At 36.4% G+C, this 15,259-nt stretch overlaps 1 protein-coding gene and 1 long non-coding RNA gene across 16 annotated transcripts in view; one reads left to right on the top strand and one right to left on the bottom strand.

Moving 5' to 3' along the window:
- Positions 1 to 15,259, top strand: part of LOC309661903 — a 1,098,809-nt gene that overhangs the window by 927,021 nt on the left and 156,529 nt on the right. The window lies entirely within an intron of this gene.
- Positions 1 to 15,259, bottom strand: part of ANKRD17 (ankyrin repeat domain 17) — a 169,412-nt gene that overhangs the window by 20,254 nt on the left and 133,899 nt on the right. For all 15 annotated transcript variants that reach the window (XM_082463682.1, XM_082463694.1, XM_082463692.1 and 12 more), the window contains 5 exons: positions 7,625 to 7,796; positions 6,009 to 6,456; positions 5,409 to 5,564; positions 3,380 to 3,529; positions 384 to 2,020 (listed from right to left, as the gene is read on the bottom strand). In XM_082463682.1, coding sequence (XP_082319808.1) covers positions 384 to 2,020; positions 3,380 to 3,529; positions 5,409 to 5,564; positions 6,009 to 6,456; positions 7,625 to 7,796 — 2,563 coding nt within the window. The remainder of the gene's footprint in view (positions 1 to 383; positions 2,021 to 3,379; positions 3,530 to 5,408; positions 5,565 to 6,008; positions 6,457 to 7,624; positions 7,797 to 15,259) is intronic.

Raw genomic sequence — 15,259 nt, 5'->3', positions numbered from 1 at the left:
GCTCCCGGTCTTAGTTGCGGCATGTGGGATTTATTTCCCTGACCAGGGATCGAACCCGGGCCCCCTGCATTGGGAGTGTGGAGTCTTAACCACTGGACTACCAGGGAAGTCCCCTTTTCTTTATTTTGAGAGAGAAAAATATACCTGATGAAGAAATTTATTTATAGTAAATTTAAGATAAAAATCCATTACAGCTTCTAAAAAGATTTAAAAAATAATAATGCCATACTAGACATACTCAATACTCACAATAGCATTTGAATTAGTACTACAATCTGTCTATCTGACCCAGTCACAGAGTAAAAATATTAGAAAATAACCAAGAGTTTCAACATCATTTGTAGAAATGAGCAGCTGCAGAATGTCAGAAAATACAAACTTACCTGAGGGACTTGGAGCAGGTCTCTGTAATGGTGGTCTAAAACCTGGAGCTTTGGAAGTATCAGACTGATGTAAAGGATCTGAATTTGGCAAATATGAGGATTTTCCTGATAGCATAGATTCTGGTGTTGACTGAGATGAAACAACAGATCCTCCCCAGAAGGCATGAGCAGAAGTAGGGCTATTTTCAAACAATGTGCTAAAGGGCCCAAATGGTAAGGGGGCACTGAAATTGGGAGCAATAGGCTTATTTGCTGGATGTACTGAATTTTGACAAGCACTTTGTGTACTTAAGGTCGAAGGTAGCTGGACAGAAGAGGGAACACTGTGAGGTCTTTTAATGTGATTGACACTGAGGACTGCAACAGATGAATTTTGCACAGGAGCTGGATTCTTGTGAGGGGCAGTTGTGCCATGAGAGGGTGGTCTAATAGTAGGGGGTTCCATTTTAGGCGGAGGCTGGGAGCATCCCATTTGTGTCTGAGGCATAGGGTAAGTCACTGGGGCAGTAGAAGGCACCGCCACTGGAGCAGAACTTGTTGTTACTAAAGGAGGAACAGTCATTCTAACTTCCGGGGGAGGAACCTGAGACTGCTGAAGAGGTGGTCTTGGCTCCTGAGAAACAGATCCCGGAGGTTGCTGCTGAGTAGAATGAACTGATGAACTCCCAGAAGAACTGCTGCTGTTTGGAGGTCTACTGTTTGTTGTTTCTACTACTGGTGGACTACCTGCTTCCTGTTCAGAGGAAGATGCCCCTTTATTTGGAGATGCTGTTCCACAATCCAAAGGGCTGTTTCTAGAAACCCCTCCTGGCTGGGCTGGTGGTGATGGGGAAGATGGGGATGATACTGGGTAGTGTTCTTTGGCAGTAGGCATAGGATATGTGGCATTTGTGGGTGCAGTGCTGTTGTTACTTGCTGTGGTTGTGACTGTTGTGGTGGTGGCATTGGATGTCTTCACAACTGTGACAAAAAGCTGCCTTCTAACAGAAGGTGAACTTGGACTGCCATTTGTAGATGTACCAGGCACCGTTGAAGCTGATGAACTGGTTGTAGTTGTTGGACTTGAAGTTAAAGAACCTGCTGAATTCACCTGAGAACCACTGCTATTCTGATTGCTATGGCGAGGCACCATGTGAGGCTTAGGCGAGTTAGTAGCTCTGGCAGGGCTCAAAGGCCTGACAGGAAAAGGACCCCAAGTGGATTGAGCTGGTGGAAAAGTACCTCCAAAGTGCGTCATGGGCAACCTTGGTGGACGGATCTGCTGGAAAGTCTGAGCAGCAAGCAAAGCATGTGCAAACTGTGGAGGAGGATATGCTAATGGAAGAGAAACTGGAAAACCAGGCCTCACATTATTCACTGGGTTCTTAATGGTTTTGTGAGTAGATGCAGAAGAAATTGCAGGCACAGTGAGTGCTGTGGCAGTCTGAGATGTTGATGACAGAGCTACAGTCGTCATTTTAATCCCCATTAAGGAACTGTTAGCAGCAGTGGTGGTAGGTGCTGATGACCCAATTTTGGAATTTGCTGAGGAGCTTTTCAAACGATTCTTTGGAATAAGTTCATCAATTTCTTTGTCTGGATCCTTGATCAGAGCATTGATCAACTGAGTTGCTTGTCTTGTTGATTCAGTGCCACCCCTATAAGTTGACAAAAAAAAAAAAAATTAGGTCCAATTTCCCCTTTTCAATATGTAAAGTCTAAATTAATTCATGTGTGTATGTGTATGTACACACATACAGAGAACAGATAAAAGTTAAGAAGCAATTTTCTCACTATTTTTGAGGTATTATGCAAACAAAGCAATAAACTGTCCTGACACACCACTATATTTTTCAAAGGAAAAGTAAATGACTTCCTTTCCAAGAAATTTAATTTCACTATTGTTTCCTCAGACTAAGCAATCATCTTCCTACTGTGAAATACATTCTAGACAGAAAAACCATTGCACTCTAAAATCCTATGTAATCCATATTGTTACCATGAAGTTAAACAGCTGATCAATATTAAAAGCAGTACAAATAAGCAAGAAAAATAATACCACTGAGTAAGAAAATAGTATTTTATTTTAAATCCTGGTAGCTAAGATGACCCCATTTATATTTATTAGTGGTTTCTCTATTAGTAGAGTGATTATTATAACTCTTTTGGACAGATGTCTCAAAATGAGAGAAGAATCCTGATAATGACAACAATGGCCATAAGGTCAAACCCCATTCTTGGATGTTCAGGAAAATATTTGATTGAAAGGAAAGCCTTATGGAGACCCTAAGGGGGAAACTACTTATAAAGGGTATATGCTTCCCCTCTTCTCTGGATAAGGCAAGTTGTGACTACACCTATCCCAGGGGAGGGATAAACAAGATAGAAGAAGTGGATAGGTGCAAAACAGAGCTGGTTAATTGCCTCCTTCCTCTTGAGGCAGGCTAAAAAACTATCTGCCCCTCCATCACTGGGAAGGGCACCTGTCTCTCACAACCAAATTTATGATTTCTTAGAATATCATCTTTACTCTAAGGGTATTCAGGCATAGACATGTTCAAATATTCAATTTAAAACAAACATCCACTTCAGATTTAAATCTATTACTGAGCTCATATTCTAAGGATACAATCTCAGAATAACAAATCTCAAATGCTAATTTAAGAGAAAGATGGAAAACTACAGATTAGAATGTGTTAGAAACCCATTTCTTCTTAAAAAGAAGTTTTTAAGAATGTCATATTAAAATTTTATATAAGGAAAAGATTATTCAAACCTTTGCCATACACACACAAAAGAAAAATTCCTTTAAAGCCCTTTGAAATACTTCACAAGAGCATATAAATAAGAAAAAAAAACTGTAAAGGTTATCTTAAACATGAATCAAATTCCCATTTAAAAAAGTATGCTATTAAATACAAAGTTCCATTGAAAACTCAAATGCTTATATATATTGATAATTAAGCTCTAGTGCAATAAAATACAAAAGAAAAAAACCGTAAGAGACAAAATTTTGCCTTATAGTTATTATCCGGTCTCCTGTCTTGTCTTTCTGCTTATCAATATCTATGTGTGCACCAGTGAACTCCCGAATAGCGTTAATATTACAGCCTCCTCTTCCAATCACTCTGGATATCACAGTTGATGGAACAGATACTTTCTTTGACCTGTTTAACAGTTGCAAAAATAAATTAAGATAAATCATAAGTATCAGTGGTTGTACTTAAAATAAGAATTATTACTAAAATATGTGTCTGTAAATGCAGAATATTGTCGAATAAGCCTCTTCTACCTACTCTCACTCTAAGTGATAAAAGGCAACTAAGAGCCACAGAAAAAAAGAGAGAGAGAGAGAGTGAGCTTTACCACAGCTTCTCATCTCATTACCAAAAACTGTTTGCTTTTTTGACTTTCGTCCTTCATTAATATCTGTGAAGCACATACATGTAGATATACACTGTGTTAACGCAAATACTAATGGCAAATAAGACAGACAGAGGTTCTTGCCCACATATACTGACTATGTAGAAACCAAGTAAGAAAACTACAACATGATGTTGTAAGTGCTCTAATAGGGTATCATAAAGACACATTGGTTGGGGCATCTAATCTACCCCAAGGAGTCAAGAAAGGCTTCTTGTGGGTACCTTTGGGTGTTTGACTCACATTATTGTTTTTATTCCCGAATACATAACTGAAAGGATCATACTACAAATTCATTGCTGCCCTGCATTCTTCTAGAGGCATTAAAATGATTATCCACAAATATGGAAACTTGCTAAGGGATGTTTAGTTGTGTGAGGAAAGAGAAAAGCCTGCTGGAATTCCAAAAAAAGCAAAACCCACCTAACACTTACAAAATTACAATTTTAAACACTCAGATTCAGGAAAGGTAGATATAAATTTCTGACAAGTCTAAATTAAAGAATACTTCTAAAAGAAAAACAGTATAACTCTCAATAAAAAGAAGGAGCCAATTGTGCTTCAATGAATAAGTAAATTATTTATTTAGACTAGATTAAATATGAAATTATACATTATTTTTTTAAATGGTAAGGTATGATCCCTGCCCTTTTGTATACATAACTAAGTTACTTGATAATTCCTTTTTCCCTAAAGGACATAATAATCAGTCAGTGATCATTACTTTAAGTTAGTTAAGAATTTGCTTGCATACTACAATATAAAATACAAGCAGGAAAACTGAATTCTCTTACTTTTGTACAGAGAGTATTCTGATGTTGTGATCTCAGTTAGTTCAAAAGAATGTGTGTGAGACAGAGAAAGAGATAAAGATAGAGATGGGGGTTGAGGGGAAGTGTTGGTCCAAAATAAGATAAAAAAATGTACAGTACATCTTGAGATTAACAGTAATAAGCTTGGTTCACTACAGATTTTGTTTTAAAACAATCAAAAGTTTAATTTTTTGATGGAATTTCTGGAGAGTTCCTTAAAATAGGTTATCAAAGATTTATAATGGATCACATCCTTTCTAGGTCTGTGGTATCTTACCACCTTTTAGTTTCTGGGATGTTGTTTTACTTTTTAACACGTATTATTTAAAAGTTCCAAGCAAAATACAGCAAACTATTTTAGTCCTAAAACCCTTGAAATAAAGATATCCTATGATTTGAAGACAAGAATAGTTTAGAACCAATACTTAATTCATTCTCCAAATATTTACAAGTTTGTTGTAGACACTACATATTGGGCTCTGAGGTTACAAAGCTGAACAAGACAATCTATCACCTTAAATAAATTAGTTCACTACCAAATACCAATACCCATGGGGGTCAAGCAGACACCACAATGATCTAACTTTTTATGTAAAATTTCCCAATTTTAAAAGTGTTAACATATACTTTTTTTTTTCCGTCTAAAATATAGTATAGGTTGTCTCTGTTGGCCAGATGCAGCCTTGGGCCACCAGTTTGTTTGCAACCTTTGGAAGAGTTAGGGGAATTTAACTGTAAGGTAAACTATGCTTCATTGTGAAATAGAGCACATATAAAAATGAGAAAAACAATCAAAGAAATAATCAGTCACCTTCTTACAACTTCTTTCCATCCTTCTTCCCTCTTTTGTCCACGCTTAGGACTTGCTACTGTTAATTTCCCATTTGGAGAGGAAAGGGGAGATGGACCAGATTTTGTGCAAGTGGAGAGAGAATTACTGGTCACTTCACTGATAGTCTCTGACAATCTTAGACAGGGAGGAAAAACACATTAAATATAGAAGAGATGTAGAATTTTTTAATGATAAAGGCAAACTATTATATGATTTTATTCTTTATTTTAAGAATACTATGATGAATAAATGAGAAATTTATTTTTCACTTTTCAATACTTAGCATAATATGAAGGGCCAATTTTAAGAAGATAATATCTAGAGGTCAAATTTAGCAGAACTGAAATACAATAATAATCCCTGAGAAACCATAATCAATGCTTTCCATGGGTTAAGTTTAACAACCAAAACGGAGAAATTACACAGTAGTTCTTTAATTCAAATTAAATCATGCCTTCTTTAGAACAAAGACAAATCCTTATTTTGTCAGTTGTTCATCTGCCTGCTTTACTAAAAAATTCAGCAACAAAGTGTTTCATAATGATACTATAAATCATGAAAATGAAAATTGGAACTAACTTTATTGAAGCCTTGCCAGAAACAGATTTTCTCTCTTCCTTTGGAAATGTAACCAGAACTGATGGCTGCTTCTTGCTGGTCACAGTGGTGGTGACCATAGCAGGTGAATGATTGTCACTCTTTCGGCTGCTGTTGCTGTTACTACTTTCATCACTGCAACTGGAAATTCTCATGTTATCACTGTCTCCACTCTCGCTGGTACTGCTGCTCTTGGACTCTCCATTCACCTTCTCTGGCTGACTGTATGAGATTGGTAGTGGATCATCAAATATAATTTGAACATTTTCTGGAGTAATTTTATTTTTCCTGTTTTTCCTCTTTGAACTGGTTGTAGTTATGGTATTGTTTCTTTTACCATGGGAACCTGCCAAAGTGGTCCAGGTTGCAGATATACCTATGGTAGTAGTGGTTGTGGCACTTGGAGGCTCTGTCAAGACTTCAGGCTCATCTGTAGAAGTAGCAATACTGAATTAGCAAGTTCTAGCGTTCTTGGCATATATTTTAGCTTTAAGCACTCGACAAAAATAAATGCTGAATTTACTTTACTACTACTATTAGATATAAAGTTATCAGTCATTAGAGCATTCACTGGTAATGAGATGGATATGACTGATCTATTCTCTCTGTCCCTAAGTTCTAAACAACGCATAGTAGGCAGTTATAAAAAATATTTCGGGGACACTTTGGGAAATATGACTATGTACTGTATATTACATATTATTACATAATTATTAAATGTCTTAAGTAATTAAATGTCTTAAATGTCTTAAATGTAATAATGTTATTGTGGTTATGTAAAATAATGTTCTTTTACTGGGAAACACTGCTCAAGTATTTAGGGGTAATTTCATATGATGTGTACAACATATATAAGACTATTCAAAAAAAGAGAGAGGAAAAAAGATAAACAAATGTGCCAAAATGTTATATGAATCTAGGTGACTTACAGGTGTTCATTATACTAATCCTTAAATTTTTCTGTAGTTTGAAAGTTTTCAAAATAAAAGGCTGGAGGAGGGGGAAATTAACACACACACACAGCATAAATATTTGGTGGTTTAATGACAACGGTTCTTTCTAACAATATCCTCATCTCAAATAATTTTTTAGTTAGAACCTAGTTAAAAATAATTCCCTCATTTAAGAAAAATCTGAATATGGTCTTGACTGTAGATGAAATTATGGAATTACTGTTAATTTTTTAAGGTATTATAAATGGTATTGCAATTATCTACGCAAATGTCATTCCTTGGATGTGTGCTGATATTTTATAGATGCAATGTCAGATGTCTGCAATTTACTTTCAGACGGCTTAGGAAAAAACTATGTGTGTACATTTAGAGAAGAAGATAAAGCAAATATAGTAATGTTTATTTTTAAATTAGGTGAAGGGTATTTCAGGTGTTTGTTTCATTATTCTTTCAACTTGTGTGTAGGTTTGAAACTCTTTATAATAAAAAGCTGGGAAGAAGTCAATAAATGAAAATAGCATATAAATACTTAAGGCCTTAGTAACGTAGAGATGTTTTTTCACCTTAAGTTACTGATATTTAAGGAAATATAATTTTGAGTAGAATGTATTACATGAAACAAATTAGATGGTTTAGAGAAAATACCTTCAACTTTATGCTTTTCTTTTTCTTGAGCAGCTTGGAGTTCAAAGTTTTCTTTATTTTTGGCTTCGATCTCTTCTAGTTTTCTTCTTTGTTCTTCTTTTTTCTTTCTTCTCTTCTCCTTTCTCTTTTCTCTTTTTGCAGCCAAAGCCAGCCTCCGGCTTTCTTCCCTTAACTGTTTAAGAATCAATAAAACAGAATTATAACACTGGAATTTACCTTGGAAAAAAGTTGTCATATAATGTTATTTTATCATTAAGGGTACTGGGCTATCATACAATTCAAAGTCATCTTAGTTCAATTCATTGTTTGATCAAGATCATACTCAAATCACTGTAAAGAGAAAATAATATTTTTAAATGTCAAGATCAAATTAATGATAAAAGACAACCTAATCTCAAAATGGATGAATGCTAAAGATATACATAACTTCACAATCACTATGGAAATATAAATTAAAATAACAAGTTACCATGTGTTGTTCATTAATTTGGGAAAACTAAAAAAGATAGCAGGTAGCAAAAGTTTGGGAAAATTAATTCTTCCCTACACTGCTGTCAGTATAAACATTAACATTTTTAGAAGGGTAATTTGAAAGCCTCCTATGAAAATTACAAAGTGCTTATCCTAAGAATATATTCTATAAAATGACTACCTCTAGTGGAAAAATATAGGCTCAATACTTTCCATTGCAAAGCTGATTACAATAGTAGTAAATGGAAACTAGGTAAATCCATGGGGTGGGGTCGGGGGTGGGGATAAATTAACAACAGTATACATTCACAGAATACTAGGCAGCCATTAAAAGTTATAAATGTGTACCTGGGAAAATGCTCACAATTTACATTTGCTAGGGAAAAAAAGGCAAATTGCAAATCAATGATCTCATTTATTGGGGGGGGGGGCAGTGCTTTACGTGAATCTATCGGTGGGAATTTAAAAAAAAGGCTAAGAGGATACAAATCAAAGGCTTACTAGTGATGACCTCTAGAGCATGGGCTTGGACAAGAAGTAGCAGAAAGATGGTGACTTTCAGTGTTACTTTATATGACTGTACATTGTTTCTATTTGTTAAACTGGATACATATTACTTTCACAGTCAAAAAAACTAGGAATAAGTTTTAAAGTCCAATAACATCTCTTAATAAGCTATTTTAACTATTAAATTTTCCTCTTTGGTTCATAAAATGGTAAAATCATCTACAAACTCTTTTGTTTGCGTGTTCTCTAAATGACATTTTCAAAGTACATATTCCTTGATATAATCTAGCTTTTTATATATTTTATGTATATTTTAAATATGTGTCAAAACAATGATACTCAGTTTATGGAAAATGTCACAATATCCTAACTACTGAAACCAGCCCTTAAAGACAAACTTATAAGCCAAATCAGACTTACTTTTCTTGAGAAAAAGTCTGACTTTTTAAGTCTCTAGCTTGTGCTAGACACTCCTCCTCCCTTTTGAAATAATCCCTGTTGGGTGCCTAAAAGGTTTTGCCCACCTTGAAAGTTTTCACACCCTGGGGCAATGCACCATAATTACATTCTCTTGGGTAAGAGATATGACCTTTGTTTCCAAAAAGGTAAATAATTAAGGAGAATCTATAGAACACCAGATACTTTCTCAAGCAGATGGATTTTAGGAAAGAACACAAATGGAAACTGGAGATATAAAAATTGTCTGCATAGTACCTACCCCCTAGAAATTTTTGCTGGTCTTCCAGAAGTACCCAAGTTTCCTCTGAAGACCAGTAAAGGAGGAGCTTTTGACCTTTCCAAAGGACTGAGAAGAAAACAGTAATTGGTGACCTTCACACCCTAGTTCACTACAAGGGAGGAGTACTACCTGATTGGTGAGTTTGAAAGAAGGAACTGAGCATGTATGACTCAGCTCATTCAGCCTTGCTTTAATGTAGCTACAGATGCCTGTCCTCAGGAACTGTACTTTCTACATCTTTGCCTGAGCTACAGTGTGGGAGGCCTGGGGTTGATCTGTTTTGCTGATATAAATAAATAGGTAAGTGTAAAGGGAAGAGAAGGAGTAGAAAGGGGGGTGAAGGGTGTGTCAGAGACATTTTCAAAGCAACTGTGGCTATAGATAGATACTAACCTCTCCAATTTAGAATCAGGAATAATAAAACTGATATTTTATATATATCACATCTGTATGGACAAAAAAGCCTTGAGAAAGGTACAGGAAATAGCTTTGGGGGGATAAAAATAACAAGTGAGGTTTAAGACTTTTGGCTCGGCCAGATGAGTTATTAATTTTGCTTGATTTTAAAAATGTGTCCAGTGGTAAGAAGTAATTGTGACTGGTATTCAAGGGGGGAAGAACGTTTTTAAACGTTTTTCTAGAAAAACTAGAAAGCAGGCTTTCCTCTAAAACCATCTGGCCTTAGGGGTGGGTAGAGGTGATGGGCTGGGATAGGCCTTAGTGTGTAGGTGTGGCTGGGTCCTTAGGTATGAATGTGCCTCAGGGCTTACAGAGTTCAGTCAGTGGAGGCTGGCCCGCTGGCAACAGCCTGAATTATGAAATTTTAGAGTTTAGCCCTAAGGGATAAGTAGTTACTCTTATTTCTAAATTTTGAAGTTATAAGGCTGGTATTTTGATAATTTCATAGATCTTACTAACCCTTTAGATGCACTAAAAAGTGAGACACAAATTCAGAGGTCCTAGGGAAACAATTTCTTTCTAGGGGAGAGATCTCAGACTATGGCTGCAAAAGGACCTACAAGGTATGGAGCTCTCTAAAACTAAGCAGAATTTGACAAGATAGATACAGACTTAAGAGGCATTATTAGTTTGCAGGTGGTAGCTGAAACTAATAAATTAAAGGAAATCACCAAAGGTAAAAGGCTATAACAATGTGTTTGTGTGTGTGTGTGTGTGTGTGTGTGTGTGTGTGTGTGTGTGTGTGTGTGTGTGTACGTACACATAAAGAGGGGGAAGGTAGTGGGGAGGGAATATCCGTTATTAAAAGGAAGACCAAATGAGACTTTTAGAAAGGCATATATCAGGCAGAAGAAGACAATCAGGAGAAAGCAGCTTCAATGGGAGAAGAGTTTCATAAAGGAAGGCAAATCGACATTGGTAAGCATCACAAAGTATCAGTAAGGACACAAGTATGAGATGTCTAATCTTATTCTGGATTTGGCAGTAAGATGCCATTGGTGACCTCTGCCATAGTTAGTTCACTGAATTAGTGGAGAAGTAAACAAATGGTCCTGGACGGAGAATTAAAAAGAAAAGTAGAGTCAACAAGACATAGATTATTCCCTTAAAATATTTAGGTAAGGAAACAAAATACTAAATTTGAGGTAAGGTTTCATTAGGATAGTTAACTTCATGAAGTTGTAGAAAGAGGGTAGCAGTTAATGAAACAGCAGGCACTAAAGTATGGGAGAGGTGGTAATAACTGATACAAGATCCGAAAGAGAAACGATGAAAACAGAGTATTTAAACCATGAGACTCGAGTAAGTCTGGAGGTGCAGGTAAACAGGGTTAGAAATTCAGCCTACATTCTATATTTTCTCACAAGGTACATGCCTAGACCTCATTTCACTTACCGGGGAACTACTATATGTTTGTGAGCATATGTGGGGGAGGGTAGAGGTTTTGAAGAAAAGAGTCAAATTGCAGAATAAATAACCTCATTGTGGAAAAGGAAAGAAAGCGCACTAGTCCAACTGATTTTTTTTTTTGGCTGCAGGATCTTACGTAGTTCCCCAACCCAGGCCCCAGCAGTAGTGAAAACACTGAGTCCTAACCACTGGACTGCCAGGGAATTCCCTAACTGGTGATTTCTAATTATAGATTCAGGAAACAAATTGATGTTTGAGAGTTAAGCTTTTTAAGATGAGAATTTAAGGATTTAGGGAGAGGCAGTCCAGACTGAAGAAATACCATGTGCAAATTTGTTTTTTTCTTTTTTTGGCCGCACCTCGAGGCATGTGGGATCTTAGATCCCTGACCAGAGATAGAACCCACGCCCCCTGCATTGGAAGCGCGGAGTCTTAACCACTGGACCGCCAGGGAAGTCCCCCATGTGCATATTTGGATGCAGTTATGTGAATGAGACATGTGAGTAGAAAACCACAGTGAGTGAGGAGCCTAGAGAAGACAGGAAGAGCTGAATGTCTGAAATTTCCCATGCAGACAATGAAGACAGACTGAAGGATTTCGAGTAGGGAGTAAAGGCAATCTTATCTGTGTATCAGAAACTATGGGAACTGGAAAAGTTACATTGGAACAAAGAAGGATTAAACTGAAGGCAAAAGATGACAGAGGCAAAGGTATTTATTTATAGACAGACTGTTAAGAAGCCCACTGCAATACTTCAGGCGAGAAGTGATAATTTAGGAGAGGATGGAACAGAAGACATAAAGAGACTGCCAAAGCTCAATTAAAGGTGATGATGATGATACTGATACCATTAATATTTAGGGGGTTAATATGTGCCAGATACTGGATTAAGTTAATTTACTACACTAACTTATTTGATGGATATAGAGAATGCGGAGCAAAGATAATTGAGAATCTGAAAACGACATCAAGATTTCAGTTATTTCTGAATAATCAGTAGTGGTATCAATAACAGAAAAAGAGATCAAGGAGTACAGGGGAAGGGAAGGGCAGGATCCAGCGAACATTTTTTGACAACTATGTACTAAGCATGGTTCTAGTCTCTTAGGACTCAGCAGCAGACAAAATATCCCTGCCCTCATGAACCTTATGAAGCTTACATTTAGTTGCTGGGGGGGGGGGCACACAGATAGCAAACATAATACATTATATAGTTTTTTTAAAAGGTGTTAAGTACAATGTAAAACAGGAATACTGGAGCAGAGGAAGAGAAGTGTGTATATGGGGACATGTAGGGGAACATGAAGGTGAAGTTTAAGTAAACATTTAAAAGATTTGAAGTATAGCAGGCAAAGAGAACAGTCAGTATATAAGCTGTATGTTCAAGTAGGCCTGGAATGTTTAAGTAGGCCAGTCTGGTTGAGAATAATAGAAAATGACTTTCAGAAAGCATATCAGGAGACTTCATCACCTAAGGTCCCACGGGGCATTTTAAAGACTTTTTATCTTTTGCTCTGAGGGAAATGGCACTGTAGGGTTTTGAGCAAAAGAGTGATTTGATTTAAGTGATATAGAGGATCACTCTAAGTGTTAAATAGAGCACAGACTGCAGAGCAATGATGGAATCAGGGAGACCAGTTAAATGACTACTGTGGAAATACAGGTAAAAGATGATATTAATGACTTGAATCAGGGTGAGAAGTGATAAACAGTGACTAGGATCCTAGATATAGTTCTAAGGCAAAGGTAACTAGATTTTCCAACACAATGGAGGACAGAGAGAAATCAAGCATGATATCAATATCTTTAGCCTGAGCAATTACAAGACAGAGCTGTGGGTTTGGAGTGGGCAAAGATCAGGAGTTCACATTTGAACATAAGTATGAGATGTCTAATTAGGTATCCAAAAGGACATGTTGAGTAGCTAGCTAGATATAAGAGACTGGAATGTAGGGAAGAGGTCTGGACTAAAGATATAAATTTGGGATCAGCTAGATTATATTTAAAGGTAAGAAGCAGGATGAGATGACCAGTGGATAAAGAAGATCATGTAATAAGCTAAGTGACCTGCCAACTAAGAGGGGAGAAGAGGAGGAACTAGAGATACAGAAGGAACATTCAGAAAGATAAGAGAAAAACCAAGAGTGTGTAGTGTAATGGAGGCCAAGTAAATAGAGTATGTCAGGTGTTATTAGGCTTAGTACGATAACGATAGAGACGTAATCACTGGATTTAGCTAGTGAGAGTCCCCAAAGACCGTAAAGGCATAGTTTTGGTGGAGCTGTAGGAGTGAGAACCTGGTAGGAGTAGATTCAAGACAAAAAAGAACTGGAATACCCAAAATAGACAAGTTTTGCTGCAAATGGGAGCAGGAATGGGCTTGTAGAAAGAAAAGAGTAAAGCCAGTGAAGGGTAGTACGATAAATGGATCCTACAATTTATTGGTAGACAGAATGTTTTTAGGATTGCTGGAGGCAGAATTCTAGAGGGAGTAAAGCTGAAAAGACAAGAGGTGATAATCATAGAATGAAATGTATGAAACTGAGATTGTGAGGTGGGCATATTAATAGCTTCAGTGGTGGCAAAAAACCCAACAGAAAACATCTATGAGGAATATTTTAAAAATATACCGTACATAGCTCCCTAAAAGATTATGAAAGTTTACAAAGAGAAAAAACAATAAGTGATAAAGTAGAGGGGTAAAACATTAAAAATGCAGACCAATAATACCCACTACGGATTCTAACAGCCTAAAATATAACCTAGTTGTTAATGTCCTAAGAGAAGAAGCAATCAACTGCCAGAGTATTCCACAGTTAGACCAGATGCACTGCTCTAGAGCATGGACTCTTCCACATAGTGTTTGCTGCATAAGGAGATAAGGGAATCTGCTGAATATAATGAGCAGTATTCTCAGCAGCAATTTTTACAAACCTATTACCCAACATTTTCAAATTAGAAAGGTTGATCAAAGGAGCATTTTTACACAAGCAGTAAGTTACCCATGCAGAACATCCAAGTCAAACCAGACAAGACCACTCCAATGATACTTCTAAATCAGAAATGGTGGAGCCAGAATGTACTGAGCCTCAAAAGGCAAAACAGTATATTTTTCCAGATGTAAATCATACATAAAAAATAGTGAACCAAACCCTAACACATCTCAATCTGATAATTTTTCAAATAGAAGTAGAAAGGGGCTGGAGTTCAGGAAAGAAGAGTCTTGTCCACAGTCTAGAATTCTATCTATGTACCATCCCCATTCAAAACTGTTTATAAAGTATCAGTGCATGCAGAAGAATTTGCATATGATTAATTTATGATTAGGAATTAATACTGGAAAATATGCAATGACATTGAAAGAAGTTCCTTTTGAATCGCTTTAAACCTGAGGCTCTGAAAGCATGAACATCTAGGTTAAGAAAGACTGGCGAGAATTCAAGGAAACAACACTTATGTATTGCTGATGGTAGTAGGAAAATATTCTGAAAGTATCAAATTTAAAATATACTGACCCAAGTGAAGAAACTTACTCCATAAAAATAAAAGCACCAAAATATAAAGAAATATGTATAATGATGTTTATTGCAACATTATTTGTAGTGACAAAACTGGAAACAAACCTACTATGGAGTATATTATGCAGTTATAAATCACTATCAGTTGACAATATTCTTCACTTATTGAGAGAGGGAAAAGCAAGTATTAGAGTAATATGTTCCCATGATTCTAATTTTTAAAAAGTACAGTTTTCATATACATGGATATTTATTTGTTCAACAAATGTTTACTAACATGCCAGGCACCATTTTGTAGTTCATACAATCTCGTGGTAGAGAGAGACAAACAAGATAACTAAGTAAAATACAGTATTTAGAATATTAGAACATGAAAATAAAGAAGGGAAGAAGAGTAGGAAGAATGTAAAAGGGAGACTAAAATATGAGGCAAGTGAAGTGACATTCAAGGCAGAAGGCATAGCAAGAGCAAAAAGGATGGTCATTATGGATAGAGCAAAGTGACCAAGAGAAAGTTGTAAAATAAGATC

The sequence above is a fragment of the Balaenoptera physalus genome (assembly GCF_965194825.1).
Source record: "Balaenoptera physalus genome assembly, chromosome: 5".
Taxonomy (NCBI): Eukaryota; Metazoa; Chordata; class Mammalia; order Artiodactyla; family Balaenopteridae; genus Balaenoptera; species Balaenoptera physalus.
Note: the sequence above shows the minus strand (reverse complement) of the source record. Positions and strands in the feature narration are given on the sequence as shown.